Source organism: Cyclopterus lumpus, chromosome 7 (assembly GCF_009769545.1).
Source record: "Cyclopterus lumpus isolate fCycLum1 chromosome 7, fCycLum1.pri, whole genome shotgun sequence".
Taxonomy (NCBI): domain Eukaryota; kingdom Metazoa; phylum Chordata; class Actinopteri; order Perciformes; family Cyclopteridae; genus Cyclopterus; species Cyclopterus lumpus.
The window spans coordinates 9,678,321-9,702,470 of NC_046972.1; the positions used below are offsets into that span (position 1 = coordinate 9,678,321).

The 24,150-nt window shown below is 43.2% G+C and overlaps 1 protein-coding gene across 1 annotated transcript in view; it reads right to left on the reverse strand.

The window, feature by feature from the left end:
* Window positions 1-8,467: 8,467 nt before the first annotated feature.
* Window positions 8,468-24,150, reverse strand: part of LOC117733755 (chymotrypsin-like elastase family member 2A) — a 127,800-nt gene continuing 112,117 nt past the window's right edge. Inside the window, exons 8-10 of the mRNA XM_034537615.1 lie at window positions 10,281-10,395; window positions 9,932-10,172; window positions 8,468-8,473 (exon numbers count right to left, since the gene is read on the reverse strand). Coding sequence (XP_034393506.1) covers window positions 8,468-8,473; window positions 9,932-10,172; window positions 10,281-10,395 — 362 coding nt within the window. The remainder of the gene's footprint in view (window positions 8,474-9,931; window positions 10,173-10,280; window positions 10,396-24,150) is intronic.

The following is a 24,150-nucleotide window of genomic DNA, read 5'->3' on the forward strand; positions in this document are numbered from 1 at the left end:
AACAATCTCGACAGACTCCTATTGGGCCTTCTGCCAAGGAATGAGGGACATGATAGATAACAATGGAGGTAAGACGAGGGGTTCAGTGCTTCTGTCAGGATTCTCTGAATGAGCCGGTTCAGAGAAATCCACAGCAAGTACCAGGAACTCAGACACAGTCTCCTTTACATCAAATAAATTCATATTTCTGGTTAAACGTTGAAGGCAGGAAGGTTTAGAGATTGTTGCTCACAAAAGCCTCCACTCGCAGTCTGAAGGAGACAGAAAAAAGCATACTTGAATGCTTTGCTTGCACTGCACTTTTTCCTCCTCGGCCTCCCTCTCAGAGCAAAGTGCCATTGGAAATATAGACAGGCTTAGTCAGCCATCTTAATCCCTCTCCCATGTCCATCTCACGCTCACTCAATCCACCTTGACCCCACACACTCTCACTCTTTCACATGCACATGCACACAGACTCATTCGCCGTCCCCCTCCCACTGGATGTGCCCCGAGCCCCCACTCCCACCCTAAGAAAAGAGCTTGAAGCAGAGAGAATCTCTGTTGGTGGGGTGTACAGAGTGAGATTTGGGAGTTTGTAAAGGTCAGGGCGGACTTTGTTCAATCTGAGGGTTTATCTCAGCAACAACAGGGCAGCACAATGGGGCCGCTCGCCGCGCAACAGAAACCCAAGCTGTGGCAGCTAAATTACTGCACTGATAAGGCCGAATTAGCAGCACTGGAACCCCGGAGGCCAGGAACAGAGGAGGAGGGAGCGAAAAGAAAAGAAGGAGAGGAGAAATAAAGGGGAAGGGCACATACGATTGAGAGAGGTGGTCGAAAAATCAATGAATCACAAAAGAAAAGGATTGAGTCTATGATCTGGGTATGATTTTGAAGCACGTGTTTTGTCGTAAAAGCACATAACGGCTGAGTCACGGAGATCAACACTTTGGCATGCAAAAAGAGATCAAAGTGTGCTATCTGCAAGCATTGTAATATGTTTGTCTGCAAGTGTGCAGAAGTGTGTGAGGGATTCTCAGAAGACCCTGTGGTGATCCATCTTGGGAACACATGTGCAAGCAAGTGTGTGAGAACATGGTTTAAGAGATGAAAAGAAAAATTAGGATGTGTAAAGCGGTGTAAAGACAGAGAGTGATGATGACGTCTGTCACGCATCCCCTACTCCACAGGAGAGGAAGAAGAGCTGGAAAGAAGTACCATTCGTACAGGTTGAGTAGTTTACTAGGGGCCATGCTTCAAGTGTGTGCGTTTGCTGGTGTCCTCTAAAATTGGACACTTGTATATTTTTCGACAAATGTACTAGAGCGTCTGCCTCTCCCTCCCTGAATAAACAACACCGGCTGCACAGCATTAAAAGCACTTAGAACTTGTTCAGAAAGTGGCATTGTGAGCTCTTGGCCAGAGGGTCCCCAGAAACACTCAAGCTCAATAAAATAACAGCAGACAAAGTGGCATATGGAGGGGTTCATTATAATAAGAATTATGCACAGAACATACAGAAGTGGTATAAAAATGTACATAAAGATAACAACAAAAGATTAGGGAGATTTTCTTGTCAAATAAACAGTGTGTGATCCAACAGATAAAGACTGCGACGCTAATATTATCTGCAAGTAAAGGTGGTGGCCATTTGCACGTCCAGTCGCACTCTTATACAATATGATAATGCTTTTGTTCTGTTGTTTGGCATAACTTCAGTGTCACATGGCTCAGGCCTAAGAGTCTCAGAGTCTTTTTTTCGGCCTTTCTGCGGCACCAGGTGGCATGCTGGGTACCGCTGTGTACCAGCGCGACCAACATCAGCTCCCCTCCTCTCCAGAAAGAGTAACAAAGAGCAGAGTCCTCTAACATGTATTGAGAACAGAATGACTATTCTCTGAGCATTCAGAAGAGGTGCATAACTCAGCTGAGTTAAGGTACTTCCCTTTATTTCTGGACAACTAAACAGCTGTTGTTGTTCCCCGTGGTGTGATTAAAGGGAGGACTAGGATTGATTTGTCTTTTTTCTTTACTGGTTTTCATTTGTTCATTCGATCGGACAATGACATTTCTGACACAGGAAATTGTATTTTGATCAAAACCTGGCTTTGAAATTGGACTTTTCAAGCAGTTACAATACAGGTTACATGTACTGTACCTCAGTTAATGACAAGAATTACAAAAATCCAAATCAAATGCTTTACAACACCGATTCAAAATGTGAAATGCCCTGAGACTATAGTGCAAAATGATGCAAACAAAATTGAATGAGACAATGATATCTCATGAATGAAATGTCTCGGAAACATCTACTTAACTATTTGTCACCATGCCACATTTGTACTAAATAAGGATCTTACACCAAACTCCTGGTGAGATCCTGTTTTAGTTGGGGATATTTGACAAATTTAGAATTATGTGGAGGGCGAGCCGGTGCCCAAGATGAATAACACACACACACACACACACACACACACACACACACACACACACACACACACACATACAGTACACCTCTACAAATCTTGACTCTGTCAAAACCTCCTTGTTGTCTCTTGCAGACGAGACTCTTGCTCCCAATGACAGTGGTGGAGAAAATGAGCGAAAATCACTCAAGCGACTCAGGAGACTTTCCAAAGTAAAGACATCCCGGCGTGTTCGACACTTCAACAATTCAACCCTGTTTTGAGATCTAATGCCGTCATCGCGCTTAGCTTCTCACTCTACGCTGTTATTCTAAATGACCGAGTAGAGGAAAGAATAACACGGGAGAACGTCTTTTTCCTGCCTGCCTGTGTCTCTTTGTGTTCGTGTGGACGTACGTGCTTGCGGTAATGTGCAGTTTATATGCCTGTGCATGTTCGTGTACTAAAATGTACAGAACATTGTTATTTTATTAATCCGGAGCTTTAAAAACAAAGATATGTAAAGACTTGTAAAAATAGAGACAAATACACAGAGAATGTGAAGGTTTCCTGAACTTTTATAATTATTATAAGACGATTGGTTAGTGTGAGTCTTTCCTCTCCTACAAGAGTCAATCATATGCTTATGAGGTCTTTATACTCTCTGTTCCGCAGCTGTTTGACTCCAAAAAAGACACACACTGTGGCGAAATGTTAGTCCTTATTCCTAATAAAAAAGTAATTAAAAGGCAAAGCCATCCCTCCAGTTTTTCCTGGGCTTATTACTTTTGAGGTCTACAGCACAGCACAAGAACTGTAACGAAAATATGTTGTGTATCTGATTATGGAAAATGGCAATCACAACAGCCACGGGAACCTGATTAATAGGTCACCACCTCCTGCTTGAGTCCCAGAAATGTTAAGCAGTACAAGAGATTGAGATTTAAAGTGAGAGAGAGAAAGGGAAAGTGAGCGAAAATTAAACAGTTAGTGATCTGTGACCGACAAAGGTCTGGCATTTGGCTCACACCTTTACACTTAGAGGCAAAAATCATATCATTATTTAGAATATGAATATTACAATGAGCCTTGTTTCACGCCTAATTTATAAATATCAGACAAGCAGCAAGAGCTTGGAAGGCAGAAAAGGGTATGTCTACATAACAGCATAAATTTAATCACCAAGATAAACAGCATTTGACAAATGTCATCATCTTCCACTGTGGCAAAGAGCAGTGTCATTGTCTGCGTCCGCCCTGAGGCCCTAGCTGATGGGACTATTCATCAGGGCAACGATGAACGATGGGGTTTCACAAGATACACGGTGAAAGAGGGGGGCGCAGGGGGATTGGACAGGAGTTACCTGCGCTTCATCACAGAGGACTGATGGGCCAATGTGAGAGGTTTTAAATTAATGTTTAAAGCACGTCTGCTAAGAGAAACCTGCTGCAATAAATGATAGCATTGTGGGGGAGATGCGTGAGGAGACTGGGTGTGTATGTGTGGGGGGGGGGGGAGCGCAAACAAGAGGCTCCATTGAGAATTCTTGGTTAGAGAGTGGCTGAGGTCTGAAACCAATGACCAAGAAATAACAGTCCAAATCCCAGGCACAATATTTGTTGAGTTCCACGCTCTTCAGAGATGGATGACTTTGCCTGATGCACTTCCTCGGGAGCCTGGGCACCTTTCATCTGAGCCATGCAGATTAACTAATTAACAGATGTTGGTAACGAGTTATGAACAAATGATAAGGTATCAGGCTTCTAATCAAACCTGACATTTAATTTGCTGCCCTGCTTCCTCGTTATCAATTACCATGTTCATTGAAGATAATTGACAACGGTTTGCACTGGGACACAGGAGGCTGGTCTTTAACAGCTTCTTAAAAAAAAAAACAGCGCTGCTGTGGTGTTTATAGGGGCAACGACGACCATATGTTTAATATTAGACGGAATCTGTTCCACTGGAGTGCTCCGAAAGCTGGAAAAATTGGATTAAATTGGCTAATGGCATGTTTAAAACCTACATAAAATGAATGTGAATGGAAGAAATTACAGCACCCGGGCCTTGTGACTTGTGGTGTTACGCTCTCTCTCGGGTGTTTTTGCTCCATGTGTAAACTTGGGGTTTCTGTCAAAGTAAAAGAAATGATGACAGAAAACCGCACACTGTTGGTCAATACTGTTATTAGAAACCACAGGTTTGATATCCCTTTCATTACAGCGTGGGACGCACGTGTGCCCAACTCCTTACTTTCACACATATTTCATTGAACCAACCCTGAAACACATGCAGTGAATGTAGCTGTGTATGAATGTATTCACATTTTTTACCATTAAAAGATGTTAAAAGATTTCCATCACAGTACTGGTGTAAAATCAGGATAGTCGTGTATGTGGCTCTATGCCTCATTCAATATTGTATTATGCTTACTTTCTCTGACCTTAGCCAACACTCATGATGGAAGCAGCAGAACATTACCGTCACCGTGAGAACACTGGAAAGCACATTAGTTAAATCATGCAGGAAACTACTCTATCACTCGTTATCTTACTCCCTCTCTTTCTCTCTCTGTCTCACACTATCCATTTGATTTGGTGTGACAACTGTCTCCCGGCAGTCCCAGGGAGTTTCTGCCCTATCAGTTCCGTACCAGTCACCTTAAGGGCCAAACATCAAGATAAAAAAACACCTTTCTGTAGAAGGCAAACCGATCAGACAAGTTCCAAGCTGCACCTTGAATGCCCTGTAGGGATATCTTGCAGCATAAGAACTTGGCCATCCGCCCACCTCAGGCGAAACACAAAAGGCGAGCAAACACTTCAGGAGGCGTGTGGTGGGTCAGGATAGATAAGTGTCAGGGTGCGCCAGGACTTCTTCTCCCTGAAGTTTGGAGAAAAATGACGCGAGCTTAGCTCAGCGATTAGGTCGAGAACAAAAGAAGCATCGCGTCAGCGCGAAAAAGCGAGCTGTCAAGCCGGAGATTTAGAGCCTGACGGAGTGTGGGGGAGATTCATGATGCCATGGCCGGATGGGTATCTGTCACGTAGGACCTTGGCGACATGAGAGTGCCCGCCAGACGTCTTAGCCTATCGCTAAGTCAACAACAGGGTAAACAGAAGAGCTAGCATACTTTTTGCCTCTTTCCACACATCACTGGTTGAAAGATAGTGATATGGAAAATCACCCAACAAAAAGTTATCAGTAAACGGATGACGGAGAGAGAAAAATAAGTTTGCCTGGTAACAAAGTCATCCCAAGGTCCACCGCCGCAAAGAAACAAATGTGGCTTCAGGGCTGACATGGACCCTATGATACATGTTCTTTTGTGTGTGAAAGCATTTGCGTTGACCTTGTCAAATGGGTCTACATCAATGCACATCCCGAAAATCTAAATGCACTATATGTGCTTCATATATCCCCGATCATGATACCCTGGGGGCATCATACTGAGTAACATTTATATTCTATAAAGTGACAATGGCACCAAAATTGATGATGGCAGCCAGTAGATCGTTGAAAACTGACAAGCAAGTGATTCTGTCTTCTCACAGTTGGTGACGTTGTGTGGCAACGCCTGATGTGCATTGACCTTCAAGCAAGAACTGTGAGATAGCAAACACGTTCAAGCTGGAGAACAAAAAGATAGTCAGAAAAGACAAAGCTAACAGGTGCTGGAGGAGTGTCAAAAGCCATGATTCAAAGGTGCAAGGACACGCCCAGTGGTCACAGGGTAAGGAGAAGTGAGAGTCAACATCATTAATATCGCTTCCAGAGGGCTTAGTCATACCGTTTGTTTGCTTCATGAATGCTCTGAATACAGGTATAACTGAGAGACTTGATTTGATCATGGCTCTAAAAATCAGCGTCAAAGTGGTGAACTGCGGGAAAGGATCTAATGTGGCCAAAGAGCGGTAACTTTGTAGTTTATTCCTATTAATATGCACCGCTTCCTCCGAACACATCCACAGATGTGTTGCCCTCCCTGCTGCCATCTGAACACCCGAGGGAGTTAGATCACTGAGTCCATTCAATGCCAGTCAGTGCACAGAGCACAATACCTCCAGCCATTGTATGGTGACATGTCTCTATCAATAGGCAAGTCAGGCCAATCTACCGGCCAGATAATAACAGCAGTCACTCTGACAGCAGATCCCCACACCGGACTCTCTGAGGGCCGTGCCTCACAATGCTCAGGCCTTCCTATCCTGAGGCTAAGTTTGGCAGCCCTACGCACACAGACACACACACACACACACACTAGACCGGGGGCCCTGGCGTTCTATCATGTTGTACTAAAGGGGGAGCATAATGGTTTTTAAATGGATGACTCGGCGCTGGCCCAGAGAGGGAGTCTGAGACAGAAGAGAATGGCCATGGCCTGCAGCAAAGCAGCTCTTAGATTGAGCTGTCCGTCTTGCTGAAATGAGTCTGAGTTAACACCTCTTCCAGTCCCCAGCGCCCCGGGACAGACAATAGTAGGCTTCCTCTCTGCCTTCCTCTTTCTCTCAGTGCTACTCTTTCACTCTCTCTTTCTATTACTCTCTCCACCAGTCTACACCTCCACTCAGATACCCAGAAAGCACGACAGCGTCCGCCATGTGATTGTTGGAGGGGCTTGGCTGCGCTGTTAGACCGCGGTGCTTGAAAACCAACATAATGAGTTATTATTGCCAGTCTTAGTAAAAAAGAATCGGATTTGAGTGTACTACTGCAGATGGCATATATCACTTCAACAACACTTCATGTTTTTAAGGATTACATGGCTGCATTTACAGAATAGTCTGTAAGCATTCACAGAATAGTCTGTAACCTTTGCTGTTGTGTCATCAATAAGGAAATAAGGATGTTTAACTTTTTAGGAGCTGGAAAATAAGGCTTTTAAGCATACATCAGCAATATTGCATACTATAATTATAAAGTGGAAGCACCGTTACACTAATCTTGGTCAGATATGATCACATTTACACCAGAGATCTCACATGACTTCACATATTATCTCTCATAACACATCCCCTATTTTGGCACGGGACTGCTGCAATTCACACACACATTCACATGATTTCCATGAAGAGCATTAGACTCCTCCAGTGTTTCTGATGCTGTGAGAAATATGTGTTTTGCATCCTCTTTTCTTGCTCTATCCATCCCCAATGAATCCTTGTTTCTCTCTGGTTTCTTTCAACATCTTTCTTCACTCAGTATTACTTCTGTCTGTCTATTTGTCTAAGACCAGAGGCAGTAGATGAGTAGAGGGGTCAATGGTGAAAGGGGGTGTACGGTACTCCTAGGGGAGTCTGTTGATGGCTATCAACAGACTGACTGTTATGACTATCTGTGATAAGAGTCTGTAAGAGGAGAGCCCCCGAAGTCTTCCAGCTCCAAACCAGACAGGATATCTTATAAAAATACTACAGCCTTACCCAGAGTGAGCCCTCCAACAACCATTCAAGACGAGGAGGGAAAAAAAGACGGCTCAATTGTTCCCTTTTGACATATTAGGAGGCAAAGGCAAAATATTTGACCTTCAGGATAAACACAATTGACCTCAAAAAGATTTTAAATTACTCTCTAACTAATTTCCAAAATGTCACCAAAAGACAAAAAATTGTCAAAAACAGAGGCAGAATCTGGACTGTGTTCATGTACATACAGTATTGTACCTTACCAAGTGGTTTATTAAACTTAATTTGAACTGAAAACACTGTCTTAAAGTTGCCAACAAAACTAGACATCTTAAAATAATATGCTGAATTCCTTTTTAGGGAGGCGTGTATATGCAAGGACATTTCTGAGAGCACATGCATCTCTTTAGAGCTGAAGGTGGCCTGTTTTCCTACAAGCCAGAGAGCTAAAGCAAAGCTGATGAATATGCAGTAGCCCGAGCGTCTGGGGAGAAAAGAGGAAGGAGGAGGAAAACTGAGAGAAAACATGGGAGCTACGGGGAGAGTGTAGCTTTTGGAGAAGTGCCCTTTGCACCCCGAATGGCTAGCCATAATATGAACTTTAAAAAGGAAAATGTTCAGCCTGGCACGCTGCCACATAGCGTGTGACTGTGTGCTCTAATCGCCCGCATGCTCCTACAACTGTTAGGAAGAAAACAGGGTGAAAAGAGAAATGAAGGCTTTTGTGGAAACCACCAGGAGTTCTTCACACGGAAGTCATTAAGGGGTTTCTTTAAGGTCCTGTCAATGAGGGATTCATAACTATACTGTTCTGAGTTTTTAGAGATAATATATTTTCAATATAAATCGGAAATATATATATTTTTTCCCCTCAAGAAAAAAAAAGGAAGAATTGCCACATGATTTGATAATGACTACTGTTTTCAATTGTAAATGTCCTTTTTATTCTAAAGTTATTCTAAAAATGTACTTTACCTGTATTGATGACAGAAATATTAAGAAAAAGGGTTACAATCTTCTTTTATGAAATCCTAATTTCTGCTCCTATGATACTAGTTTTACAAAATGTTTCCTTCACAGTCCAACAGTTCAGTAGCAGGCATCTGTGTTGTTGATTGTTGATGGCCGTAAAGTTTGTTCTAGCTCTACAAGTAAACTTAATTATTTGATCGCATCAATTTTGTGTTGTAAATCACGCTAACATTGAATATTAAATATTTGCTTACAAAATATTTACTTACAATGCCTCAATGTGGGATGGTCCTCTAAAAACTTAGTTACCAGAAATTTCAGTAACAATTTTTTTTTCATTATTGCTAGTAATGTTAGTCTAAAATTGTATGAACTTGTAAGCGTGTTCATCAGCTAGTGGTGTCCAGTTCAAGCACATCATGCCCTTTCTAAGATGGTGTTCCAATGATTAACTTAAAAAGTTACTCTAAAGAGTCAAGGAGTCAGCGAAATGAGAAGCAGGCCAGTATATTTCATCTCTGATTAGATACATGAGAACGAGAGAGCGGGAGACAAAGATCAGGAGTTTCTTTTTTTTCTTTTTAATGAGCTTACTGAAGCAACTTCAATATCCTCTAATGTCATGTTGAAATGAAAATTAATAGTTCAATATGCCGCCACCGCATTGGGCCATGCTTCTTCCATTTCCATATCGGGTGGCGTGACCAAATGAGTGCGCTCGCTCGGACCGACGCCCAGAAAAGCTGATACCTCCACTAATCAGGCAGATTTTTCCATCTGACATTGCTCTGCTGCTGGAATTCAGGACGAGTGTGATTTGTATGTGTGTTTATGTGTGTGTGTGTGCGTGTGTGTGTGTGTGTGTGCATGTGAAGGATAAAAAGATGAGGTTCAATCACACAGAGGGTGCAAATTGTATGGGCATCTTTGCTGATGATGAAATCGCCTGTGGATAAAGAGCGATGGTTGGAAATGTGAACGAATGAAGAGCTGCTCGTTCATTCACTTACCCTCTTCAGTGTTGTCACTCTTTTCATCTCACATCTTTTTGTACATTTGTTTAAGCCACAAGTAGGCAAAAGTGATAGACATTGAAATGAAGAGAGAAAAAAGAACCGTTGACAACCCCAAACAAAGTACCCTGTGAGAAGCCCTGCTGGTTCCTACCTCCCATCCAAAGGAGCCGTCTCTGCCTGTGGCCTCATGATGCAGCGTGCTGTGCAGACCAAACCGCTCGCCAGCACCAATGCAGGTCTTGGCCCAGACGCCCAGGCCGGCACCGGGCACAGAGGACTCACGCAGCTCCAGTTCGCTGGGAATGGGAATGTCATCGGGAATGTAGACAGGTGCCTCGTAGGGCGAGCCCTCCTTAGGTGTGGTGAAGTCCTGGTCATTGCTGCTGCTGTTGCTGTTGTTGTGAAGGTGGTGGTGGTGGTGGGTGGCGTAGATGTGGGGGTGCAGAAGGTGGTGGTGGTTGTTGTTTGGATGGGAAGGAGTCGGTGAAGGCAGGGGGGACATGTTGATGACACCGTCGTCTGTGTCGTCTTCTGGGCTGTCGACTCCGCCTCCGCTTGCTAAACCCGGGAGGTCGGCCTCTGTGTCGTACATGCTGTCCACTGGTTCACTGTCATCTATGAGACAACACAGACATACAGAGGCAACTGTTATGAGGCAGGCAGAGAATTACACCATTGATTTACCCGTCAGTGTGTTAGACAAGAAACACAATTTATTGACTTTAAATTTAAAAATAAAATAAAAATCAACCCTCTTGGGGGTCCTCAGAAAAGAATAGCTATGCATCATGTCCTTCAGCTACAAGATGCTGAGTTTACATATTTTCCAGAGATGATGAGAGAAGAGCCAAACAGATACATCTTTAAAAGCTTTAGGTTAGCCAAGTTGTTGATGGGAAAAGGACTCATCTTACAAATAATCGCTGTGTCTATCACGGACCGGGTTACATTACATTTCATTTAGCTGACGCTTTTATCCAAAGTGACTTACAATAAGTGCATTCAACCATGAGTACAAACTCAGAACAACAAGAATCAAGAAAGTAACAATTTCTTCAATAAAGTTAAACTACAAAGTGCTATCAGTAAGAGACATTTAAGTGCTACTAAAGTGCTACTACGGCTCTACCTTCCCTATTCAAGGTATAGTCGAAAAACATGTGTTTTTAGTTTGCGACGGATGATGTAGAGACTTTCTGCTGTCCTGATGTCAATGGGGAGCTCGTTCCACCAATGAGGAGCCAGGACAGCAAACAGTCGTGACTTTGTTGAGTGTTTAGCTCGAAGTGAAGGAACTACAAGCCGATTGGCAAAAGCCGAGTGAAGTGAACGGGGTGGGGTGTACGGTTTGACCATGTCCTGAATGTAGACCGGACCCGATCTGTTCGCAGCATGGTACGCAAGTACCAATGTTTTGAAGCGGATGCGGGCGGCTACCGGTAACCAGTGATGGTCGCGGAGGAGCAGAGTAGTGTGGGTAAATTTCGGGAGGTTGAAGACCAGTCGAGCTGCTGCATTCTGGATGAGCTGTAGCGGTCGAATGGCATTAGCAGGTAGACCTGAAGGAGGAGTTACAGTAGTCTAGCCGTGAGATGACCAGAGCCTGGACCAGAACCTGTGCCGCCTTCTGAGTGAGAAGAGGTCGTATTCTCCTGATGTTGTACAGCATGTACCTACAGGAGCGTGTTGTTGCGGTAATGTTGGCAGTCAGGGAGAGTTGACTGTCGACTGTCACACTGAGGTTCCTGGCAGTCAGAGTCGGGGCTGAAAGTAATAGTCAGGTCGTGGGTGGGAGAGCCTTTTCTTGGAAGGAAAAGCAGTTCAGGTTTGTCAGGGTTAATTTTCAGGTGGTGTGCGGACATCCACTGAGAGATGTCAGTCAGACAGGCAGAGATTCGTGCTGCTACCTGTGTTTCAGATTGGGGAAACGAGAGGATCAGTTGGGTGTCATCAGCATAGCTATGGTAGGAGAAGCCATGCGAGCGAATTACAGAAACAAGAGAGTTGGTGTACAGAGAGAAGAGGAGAGGACCAAGGACGGAGCCCTGAGGGACCCCAGTAGTGAGAGGACAAGGCTCAGACACAGATCCTCTCCAGGTTACCCGGTAAGTGCGGTCGCTGAGGTAGGACGAGAAGAGAGAGAGCACAGTGCCTGAGATACCCAGGTCCTGGAGGGAGGAAATAAGGATCTGGTGGTTCACTGTGTCGAAGGCAGCAGAACGATCTAGAAGGATAAGGACAAAGGAGAGAGAGAGGCTGCTCTAGCAGTGTGAAGCTGCTCGGACACAGCAAGGAGGGCAGTCTCTGAGTGGTCTGCCTTGAGTCCAGACTGGTGAGGGTCAAGAAGGTTGTTATGGTGGAGAAAGGAGGAGACTTGGTTAAAAATAGCTCGCTTTAGAGTTTTGGAAAGGAAGGGGAGGAGAGAGACAGGTCTGTAGTTGTTGACTTCAGATGGGTCGAGAGTGGGTTTCTTCAGGAGAGGGTTGACTCTTGCCTCCTTCAGAGAGTGAGGGAAACAGACAGTTGAGAGGGAGGTGTTAATAAGATGGGTGAGAAAGGGAATAAGGTCAGGAGCAATAGACTGGAGAATGTGAGATGGGACGGGGTCAAGGGGGCAGGTAGTCGGGCGGGCGGGTGGGCGGAGGTTACCAAGGTAAGAACTTGATTGGGAGACAGGACGGTGAAAGAGGAAAGCGAAGGGGAAGAAGATGAAGTTAATGGAGGTGAAGTTATAGAAGATGGATTAGTAAATGAGGAGTGTATGTCATCTATCTTTTTTGTAAAGTAGAGTTTTTTGGGGTTTGAAAAAGAGGATTTGATTCTGGATTGGTAGAACAAGCTAGCCTCGTGACCTCGCGTAACGAGATCAACAATATTATTGTGTCCTTTCCAACATGCATGAAAATGATGTAAAGCACTGCAAGTGGGTTTTTGTATCAGACAATACTTTTTTTCAAAATCTTATTTTAGAAATACAAACATGTGTTCTTTTGTTCCACATTTGTTTTCTTTCACATAAGAAGCCAAACTTCTCAAACATTCAATAGAAACAATCGTACATGAAGTTTTCCATGCACGTTTTTACATCCATCAGTCAGTACCAACAAAGCATAGAAGAACAGCCATTCCTAGTCGCTGCATACTTGTTTGGGTGTGTGTTAGCCACAGCACGTCTATGTGTGTATCCCTCCCTTCCTCTCTGGACTGATCCTGGTGTCTTTAGTCAAAGCACCACTACAGTTTTACTATCTAAACACAGGGACTGGCAATCAGCAGGCTAACTAGGCCCAAAATTACAGGAGGGGTGGTTCCAATCAAGCTTTCTCTGTCCGTTAGCCTCCTTCTAGCCTGCCACCGCTTCCCAGGTTTCAGCTGGAGCTGCAACATGACATTTAAAAAATGTGCTTGTTAGCGCATGAAAGTTCATTAGGTCACAATGAACTTGTGTCGGTCGTGTTTTAATAAAATATATATGCGTCACTAAGAAGTTGAACTAAAACCACAATTAATTTGTTTTATTTCTTTTTGAGAGTGTAATTTCTACACAATTTCTCTGTGTATGCTTAGTCAGGTGAGGCGGAAGCACTGAGGCTCAAAAACTGCAGAAGGATTGAACGACTGGATCAAGAAACAAATATAGAACATTGAACTTTTTAACATGAGCACATTTGTTGTACAGTGCATCGTTTTTTTCTTCTTTTTCTGATAAATATTTGGGTCTCTGCACAGTGACAGATGTGGGCTGTGAAAGCTGTTAAATTAACTGACAATGTACGCTTCAAATGTGAAATGTGAAACTATGAAAGCATGCGACAAGGGCTTTTCAGTGCCTGGCAAACCTGCAGCATGTCCATGCAGATCCGGGAAACTTATCAAATAAAGCTGCTGCAGTAAAATCCAGCCATTTATGATTCTGCGTCATCCAGTGATTTGGACTGGAAAAGAAACCATTTTTTAATGATCACTGGTTCATAGGGGCTCAGAACAGGCGCGCAATTAAGCATTGGAACAAGTGAGCAAGCAGTAGCTTCCACTTTTCACAGATCAATTAAAGTTTTATAAGTCAGCCCTATCTGGTGCTCCCACCGCACAATCAAACGTGTTTTCAGGCTGTTAAACACTCTTTTTTTCGACTCACTTTCCCTCTTCACTCCACCACTCTCACACTTGACCCATTGAGAGCAATTTTGACAAGCAGAAAGACAGCCTCGGAAAATCTATTAAATACTATTTGGCTTTAAGAGCCTGTGCAAGAAAAACCAAAAAAATTCCACAGATTGCTACGTCGAATAATTGTGTAACAAGGAGAAAGAGAGAAAAAACTAAAACTTTTAATTGTAATGAACAAAACATCTTTTGTGCGCCACATGAAGCAGTAAAGTGAGGTAGAGAGGTAGAAATAGCCAACACAATGTGACATTAAACAACTTCAACTCTCATTTGTAACTTAGCTAATTCCTTAAAATAAAAAACTGGGACATTTTCAGATTACTCGCCACAAGAAAAAAGCTCTCTCTCTCTCTCTTTCTCTCGCCTCTTTTATAAGACAATTTGACAATGTTCAAGCAGTAGCCAAACAAGTAGTAGTAATAATGAAAGGGGCGAGGAAGAAGACGAAGTCTAAAAACTGACGACTTTGCTGCTTTTAAAAAGCTCTATGTTAGCTCTGGGTCTCAAAAGACACAGACAGAGATGTTAGGTTCGTGTCCCAGAGGGCTTCTTAAAAAACACCCGGGCCAGATAGTGCCTTCCTCTGCCTGGCTCCGTGTGTTGTTCTTTCTCGCTCTGGTCTTCTCGCCATCTCTTTCTCTTTTACGGGGAGCTATTTATCCTGATTACATCAGGGGTCAATCATTAATTCGCACCTTGGGGGTCTCGGTGCTGGCTGCGGCTACAATGGGCTGCTTGTTCAGCGGCTGTTATTCCAGTGGAAAACTACGTTGCTCTGCCTGAGAGCAGGGCCCAGGCCACATGAAGGTATCCCATTTATTTGATAAATTGTAAATGCATGCCATAAACGGAGCTCTTTGCTTTGTAGCGGCTTGCAATAACAAATATTTTAGGGCACGTATGAACAAAGATGCAGGCTATCGCACAAACACACATCTTTTTGCGGCAGCCGGAGCTGTTCCTGAACTCTAAACACATGTGCAAGTGATGGTGCTGTCGGTAATGAAGATGATATCTCATAATTACTGCATGTCCCATTGAAATTACAAGATATGGCATAGATATGACATTTATAGACACCAACCTCTAAAATGCACATTTAAAAATGTCAAATATTTCACAAGGCAACCACATAACACGAGCCATTAAAAGAAATCTTAGTCAAGATGTAAGAAAAATAGAAGAAAGAAAAGAGATGTAAAACTGATAACATTTTAATCAACGTTGCCATGGCAAAATAACTTGACAAGGTTCTGAAAATCAGGGGTTTAATCGGAGGGCCTTACAACAGGCAAATTGTTCTGTGGTTGTGTTTAATCAGAGCGCTCTAGACTTAAATGCAGAAAGATAGAGATCTGGAGTCATTTTCTGCCGTCTGCCTGGACGCACACAAACACATGTGCCTTGTGGCACTTAGTCTGAGCCATTTTGTTGACTTGGTCGGGGTAGAGATTTGTGGAGAGAATCTATAAATACTGTCTCAAATAAGGATCAACTCATTTCTCGCAGAATTTCATGCCTTCACTGTTAAAAAGAACCTTTGTAAATACTTCGACGAAGATGCATTTTCACTCGTACACAGGGATGCACACCGTGTAAAAGCCCCGCAGACCACAGGCGACAACGATAGCCAACAATAGCTGGAGCATCTAGAGCCAGGTGTACGCTTTGCTAGAGAGCGAGCAGCACTGTGGAGCCATAACTGTGGTTATGATAACAAGAAAAGAGAGCTGGAAATAGGACGTGTGTGTGCCAATGATGGCCATCATAAAGCACACACACGTCCTATTTCTTTCACTGCCTTCCCCCTCCAACGCACACAGAGACTGTATCTTTGTCTGGCCGTAAATTGATCTGGTTCAATTCAAAAGGAAAGCCAGCCACTGATGAAAAGACAGTATCCAGGGAAAAGGCAAAACTATGCAAAATTCTGCGCTGGCTCCAAATATGGGGAGGAAAGATCGTCTGGCGAAAGAAAAAAAGAAAAAAGGTAGAGGGAGAATGTGTGGACCATGACAGATATGAAAAATGGGTAGCTGGTTGAGCAATAAATGACCAAACATTTTGATGTGGGAGCTCTGCGCGCACATGTGCACATATGTGCGTATAAGTATATGAGGAGGGGCGGGGGGGGGGCATTTAAACCCAACGTTTAATGTGCTGTTTGTGCTGCTATATTGCGTCAATATGGTACCACTTAGCTTATTATTGGGCTACAGAGTGATATTGGTACCTGTTCCTCTGTATTAAGCAGGCCTTTGATAATTCCTCCACACACACACAAAAAGCCCAAAACACCCTCTGCTTTATAACAGGGGGGGGGGGGGGGGGGGGGGGGGGGGGGGAGGCAGCTGTAAAAATCAAACAAGTGCAAATCAAAGGTAGAGTAAGTGAGACTGAGAGGTGAAAAATTGTACAATGGTGTATTTTTCCGCGGTGGCATGGGGGTACTATATTCAAAATGACGTATCGAATGGAAGCATGTGACGAGGGAGCCAAAGGAGAGCGTTAAGGGGAGAAGATGTGCGCGATTGTGCGTGCGGTAGGAAATAATGAGAGAGCACTTGGGGCACGGTCAGCTACAATACCAGCAAGCAACTCCGAGCAAGAACGCCACACTTCCCCTTGTAAAAAGCACCGGGGAACATTTCCAAGCAACACTTAAAACTACAACATGGCTTCTTCACAGTGAGTACAGAGGGATTATAGAGGCGGAAAAAGAAAACGAATTAAAGGAGCATAGAAAGAGAGAAAGAATAAATGAAAGGGAGATGTTTTAAAAAAAGATTTTCCCACATGGTTGCACATGTTCTGTTGCTCTGCGTAATAATGACACAATAACATGTTTTAACTGCAGTTATTGCTACATTAAAGTTTATGCTATTGTGAGTCACAGCTTACAACGCTTCTGTCCTTATGTGTTGTAAAACTGTGTTTATTACTTTAAGTGCTAACATGACCAGAAATTACATTTCATTTATTATCTATGCACAAAGGTGGAAATACACACATTGTTGCAACTTCCAATCTTCAGTGTGTGTGTGTGCCTTTGAACAATAATAAAACTATATTCACAATGCTTTTTGTTAAGGACAAAAGGACTGAATTTGGTCACTGCAGCTCAATAAGGAAAAGACGTGTGTGTTTTTATATGTGAGCGTGTGTAGTGCCGATACAACGGGGCTGATGTATTGATGTGGTATTTGTGCTGAGCAGCCTAAAGGCATTCCATCCTCCAATAGCGCGTGTGTGTATGTTTATGTGTGTGTGTGTGTGTGTTTGTGTGTACACTGAAATCAAAGCCTCCAGGCAAAGAGAAGACAGCAGGCAACCTCTTGCAGCTGAGAGCAGGTGTGTGTGTGTGTGTGTGTGTGGTGGCCCTGTGGTCCCAAGGGGACACGGGGCCCTGGCTGCGGCAGACATTTATTAACAGGGCAGATTAATAGCACTAGAAGAAAACATGTGCACAAACATGATAAATATTAATAATAATCAATATTGAGTTACATTTGCCAAATTGAGTTGCAAACATCCCCCAGGGGAGGGTCAAGAGAGGAGAGAGGTACGAGGGGCATTAACAGAGAATTGGAAGAGAGAAAGGGACAAAACGAACTGACTGATATAAGAAAGGGAAGAGGAGGAATCCCATGAAAATAAGACAAGTAGAGAGTGAAGTAAGAAGAAACGTGGTTTAACGACATGAAACGTGATGATGAAGACCTCCTTTACTGTCCCCACCTGCAGCAAATATTTAAACGAGGGTCAATCTTACTGTGACACACTTGTCAACAAGAACATTTACCAAAGATGATTTAAAAAGGCATGACTGCTTCACATGACTTTGCAGCTATACTGAGAGTAAATGTTGTATATATTCCCCTCTCTGGGAGGCTCCCGGACATGGGAAACATTAGTGGGACAGTGGGAACGCACCAGTGACAGCAGCAATGTGGTGCAGCAAAGTCGCTCAAATCTTCTCCACCATGTCAAATAATTCATAACTCAATTTGATAGTTTCTGTCTTATTTCACCACGGTAGCCTTTTGATGAGGAAACTCAGATTTATAAACACAAATGTCACGGGGAGCTAGATGTGTCAGTATCTGGAGTGAAGTGATGGAAATCAATACAAAAACCTTTTGGCCATAATTTAGCTTTAAGACAACCTCACGTGAAGTCGAATGAGGGGTGTGTGTATAATTACGCTAAATTAACTGGTCGAGAAAAGGTTAATGCTTTAGAATGAGAACTGCTCCTCTGTGTTTCTTTTTGTGTCTTTGTCTGTGTGTGTGTGTGTGTGTGTGTGTGTGTGTGTGTGTGTGTGTGTGTGTGTGTGTGTCTGTGGGTGTGTGTGTCCACACCCACTTCTGGTGCAGCTTCATTTAGCCATCCACTCGGGAGGCCAGACAGCCAGCTCGGGGAGCACCAAGGCAGACAGCGTGCAGAACAAACCCATCCATTCTTATTAACCGGGGAGGAGAAAGGTTAACTTGTGTGACTTTTCATGTGCAGGCCAGTGTGCGTTATGTTTAATGGAGACATCTTTGGTTTTAGTGCTAGTCTTTGGTCTTAAATGTGTACATTTTTTAATTTATTCAATACAATTCATGACATCCAGACGAGTTTTGTGCAGTATGTGTTGTCCTTCATACATTTTAGTATTTCATTTAACTGGAAAATAAACCGGACATTCTCACAATTCAAAACAACAACGACAAGCATATCCTTGCAATAATCACGGGGTCCAATAATTCTATTAAATTTCCTGCAGTTTTTCCACGGATAAAAACACCTTTACGAGCCAGTCTAAGGAAAACCTGTAAAAAGCTGTAATAGTCAAAGCTTTCTAAAAAATAATTTGACTCTCACTGGAACAAACAAAGCCTTTTCAAAAAATAATCAATTGATCTCAAAATAACTTAAATTAGAATCAATTTTATTGCAATATCTTCAGGAAAAGTTACAAATTTTAAATATTACAAAAGTGTGAGATTCTGGGAAACCTGATGAACGATGTAATTAAACAGAGTACCCTATGTTGATTGTATATCGAGATTTACTTAAAATCATGTTTACTACCCATGTGTGTATTGTGCCAAAACCTCACTGGAGTGACACGTGTGGTTGCACGCGTGGGTGTGTCTGCTACATCCTGGTCTTTTCTGGTTGCTACACAGTAGCTGTATGTCTGAGTTTGTACTGGTGTGTGAGCGGAGGTGTTGGGAGGGGGTGATGATATTCACCTCTGCCACTCGAAGCCCCAACACCCATACATCAGTATATTACTCTCCAGCCTCGCTCCGCTCTGCTCCTCTCTTCTTCTCGCCCACTCCCTCCAGTCATTAGCCAGTGAATTAACGACAATCTAACGTGCTATTAATCACCCTGACAAAAATGTTAGCATTGACTGGCTAGGCCGGCACGAGACTGTGTAGGAGGAGGAGGAGTAGGAGGAGGAGGAGGAGGAGGAAAAAGGAGGTAATGGTAGGGAACGAAAAGATGAAGAGATGAGATAAAGAGAAGGGAATACTGCAGAGGAGAGGATGTGAGCACGGACATGAAAAGACAGGTAAATGTCAGTGTGCACGAAAGTGTTTGTGGATTTCTGCACTATAATGGAACAGTTAAATATAGAAAATATACAGAAAAAGCAAGTGAAAGTGTACTCAAGGTGAACAAAAATAATAAAATTGACCAGCAGTGGTTTTCATGGAGTTCAGGCGAAGCTGCTGCAATTAGAATGTCCATGCTTAAAATAATACAACCCATCTATTTTTAGTTCAGTGTAAAACTTGAGTTAAATTACTTCCTTCCAGTCAAAAAATAAACATATGGTTTTGTGTCTGACATGATTATTGGCCTGTTCATAAAGAAGGCATACACAAAGTATGTAATACAAATGATTACATCTGTATGATAGGATCATGTAAAACAATCTACTCAAACGTTGCATGCATGCTTGATGCACATTGTTATGACATTTATGACTATATTTATGTTTTTGCATGCCAATAATATACAGAGAGGAAGAACAAAAGTCCTCAGACCTACAGAAAAGAATTGTAGTGCTATTCCACAACTATCAGAGACAAAACGACAGACAAATATGTTTGCTGTCTACGTAAACTCTCATAACGGCTGAGAGCACGACTTTGCCTTCCATAAGCCTATCTCTGACTCCCCCCACCTCCCGCTCAGTCTCTCTCCCTCCCAGAGTCAGACCACCTGCTGGGAGGCCTGAGCCGTGGACGTCAGGTGGGTCGCGGCCGTCACACGGTCCCATGTCATCAGGCTGTCACAGTGAATGGAGCTGACATGGGAGATATGCTAATCCACTTAGCTTCAAACTCAGCCAGGAGGCCGGTACGCAGCCCGGTCTCGACCAGAACGACCAGAACACACACACACACACACACACATCTGATGCAACTATCCATAATATATATATATATATATATATATATATATATATATATATATATATATATATATATACCGGATATATATATACCGGCAATGTTTTGTAAAGATTAAATCAGAGGGAAGTTGATTCTGCTCTGTGGTAATGTTGATGCTGTCTTTAAAGCAATCAAATAATGCTGAAATGCTGAAATGATTAGACAAATAATAAGCTCATCATTTATCAAGCAAACATTTGACATATTCTTTAGTTCAACTGATTTGATTAAATGTTTTGGACTATTGGTTAAGAACAATCAATTTAAAAAGGGATAAACTCCTTTTAGCGCATTTCATCGACTACACATTTAATCAGAAAAGGTTCATTGTCAATTCCTCATAATTGCAACTCTTAATGAAACCCTAGTGAACTGGGAATAAATGTGAAGTGTGTGAATCCAATGACAACTATTTAGAGAATCAATGAAGCGCGTACGTTATTTTTTAAGCAACAACGCAAACACATTACGTGATTACAGCTTCTCAAACGCAAGGATGGGCCTTTTTCACAAAGAAAAAGATTAATCTAAAAAATGTAAAATTACACATTTATTATGATTATTATAACAATTGTTCATTGCAGCCTTTCAATCAGCAGCACAAACTCTCTGATTCAGTCAGTAATATCACAGGCTTAGCTAAGGCAGTTTTTTCCAAAGTTACTGCATCAAATAGCACAGTAATTGCAGGTGTTACTATGCTCACTCCATGTAAATGAGAACCCAACCAAGTGCGGGCCCTTTAAACATATTACCTGACAGCTCTGACATAGTTGGCATGTAACTGCAAAAAAAACGATTTGAAAAGCAAAAGGTGGAGAATTACAACAATTTAACTCTGCACCAAAGTGATCAAAGTCAGCCAGCGAGCAGCTAGGTGTCAGAGTTCAAAACTATTGCGCCACTCAGCCAGATGATATCTCAAACCAATCCATCGTATTTCCCGACCATGACTTCCCCTATTAAGAGCTGTGGCGGTGCTATTACTAATCGGTTCACTATCCCACAGAAACAGGAAGGAAGAGAGGGAAACAGATGGGAAGGTCAGAGAATGGCGAGCGAGGGACACAATGCTTACTGCTCCCTTCCTCCTCCTCCTCCTCCTCCTCCTCCTCATCCCCTCTCCCTCCGTCTCCTCGACTCTGTTCGCTCTCTAGCCGTCCGCAGAGCGAGAGAGAGCGGAGGCTCACAATCAGTCTGACAATACTGTATACAAGTGGTGGTGAACAATGGAGGCCAACCACAAAGAATTCTGGGAACATGGGCACAGCCTTCTTCTCCTTCGGGTGGCTCCTGAATGCCGGACCCATCGATACACATCGGCCTGCGGAGACTGAGCGGTGCCAGAGAGAGAGAGAGAGAGAGAGAGAGAGAGCGATGAAGCAGCTATATGAGAGCTGCATGCATAATAATGTTTGTGGGTGAAAAGGACAATAATCAAACAAACAATGGCAATAATCACACACAGGCTCAGTGTCAAATCTTCCTATAATTAGGCCACTTAATTTACCAACACGCTGTGTGTGTGTGTGTGTGTGTGTGTGTGTGTGTGTGTGTGTGTGTGTGTGTGTGTGTGTGTGTGGGTGTGTGTGGGTGTGTGTGTGCCTGCGTCTGGTTGAGTGGGAGGTGGGTTAGACTAGCTGCAAAGCCTGCAACGATAAGTGAAACATGATTTTTCACTGCATAAAACAAATTTGAAACATGAAAAGGAAAGAGTAAATGAAAGACAGTAAAATGATGAGATTGGAAGAGTTAATGACTTAGACAAACACACAGAGAGAGAGAGAGAGAGAGAGAGAGAGAGGCACAATTTAAGTGTGTGGGGTGAATGCGGTCCATTTGGAAATAATTGGCTGGTAATTAGGTGGGGGTCGACAGGTCGATTTGGGAACAAATGGCTGTCTTTAGCTCAGGTGGCCCTCCACATGAGATAATGGGACCTTTCCCCCCCAGCCCCCCACCCCCCTCTCCTCTCCTCTCCTCTCTTATCTGCTGGTGTATGTGGAAAAACCTTCGCTAAGTGTACATGTAGACACACAAAATATTTCTAAAGGGTGCATGACAGCATTTGAACCATTACACTGTGCATACAAGACTAGTTGTGTTCCTTCATTGAAACCACCGTGTGAACGACTGCTGTCCTCTTTCCCCCTCCAGTAATATTTCTACCATAATCCTTTTAAGATCACATTTCTCTAAACAAACCCTGTTGCTTCCCGTCACAAACAGGAAGTTGAGACTTACAGTACAAGCCCCCCCCCCCCCCCCTACACACACCCCTCTAGCTTTGCTTTGCATGGATTTGCCTGAATTTTACAATAGTGAAAACATAAAGGTGTTAAACATGCTGGAAATGATTTTTCTTGTGCGAAATGCTTTGGAAAGATTCAGCTCTGTTTGCACTTGTAAAAATAACACTTCTGTTTGAGCCACCAACCAGTAACACGCATAGTAAAATTCAGTCTGCTAAAGTCTCCTTAACCAAACTTATAAATTATGGTCCAAGTTAATGTTGTGAACATGTAAACATGTTTGGCCTTTAAAGCGATCTGCATTCTAGAGTCCCTCTATCTTTTGTCTAAGAGTGGCATGCGGTGTACTGTACTGCATAAATGTGGATCGCTTCAAAGTTATCCCGGTGTGACGTGCTCAGAATGAATCATGCAAGGCAATACAGAATTCACCCTATGTTTATAGTTTCTTGAGGGCTAAAAGTGTGAACGCACACATTCAAATATATTCAGACATGAAAGGAAACAGAGAAATACAATTGATCCGGCACGTAAACAGTGTGTGTGTGTGTGTGTGTGTGTGTGTGTGTGTGTGTGTGTGTGTGTGTGTGTGTGTGGGCTAGTGCAAGCCCCCCAAGTCGGGGCTCTCTTTCTCTCTGTGTCTCTGTGTCTCTCTCCCTCTCTCTCTCCCTCTCCTGTCCTCCTTTTCAGGAGCGCCGGGGTCTTGTTTGGCTTCCTGCTGTTTGTGTCCAGACGGGGCCTTGATTTGAATACTGATTCCCCATTGATAGGACCGCACTTCCGATCTAATTAACTTGTTTTGTCTTTGGCTAAATGGAAACGTCCGAGGGAGGGTGAGAGAAAGAAGGAGAGAGAAAAGAGGAGCGACACCAAACAATGTCACTGATCTTTGCAGGAGACGCGCCGTAAATAACAACAAGTAAATACAAACAGGACGGAGGTTAAGGAAGGACATGCTCTCATTGTGTGCACATCAAAAAGAATCCCTATTGCTTAAAGGATACACATTTATCTTAAAAAAAAAAAAAGGGGATATGATTTGAATTCAAAGCATCTCTGAAAGTTAGAAGTCAGAATGAAGGCGCACGCTCACTGAGCTGCGTGGTGACTGGAGCAACAGGAACAAACTGCCTACTGCTTACCTCCAAAATGTGATTAAAAATAGTAATTGGCCACAGACGCTCGAGGTGTTGAGACCGAGTTGCAACTGTTTTGGCCATTTATGACCAGATGTGATGTGCCTAATGTCCCCACACATCTAACCGGCCTCTCCTTTGATCTGATGTCCTGTCAGAAACACACACGAGAGACTTACTCGTTTGCCTGTCAACTTTATCGTAACGTGATGCTATTGTTTAAATTCTATATCGCACGCACTGTACTGCGACATCGTGAGATGCAGGGCGAGCAAAGCGAGCGCGCGCATGTGGTTTCCTGGCTGTGTATTGTCCTCCGGTCCCCTGTGTGCGTCCATTTGTGTTTGCGTGTGT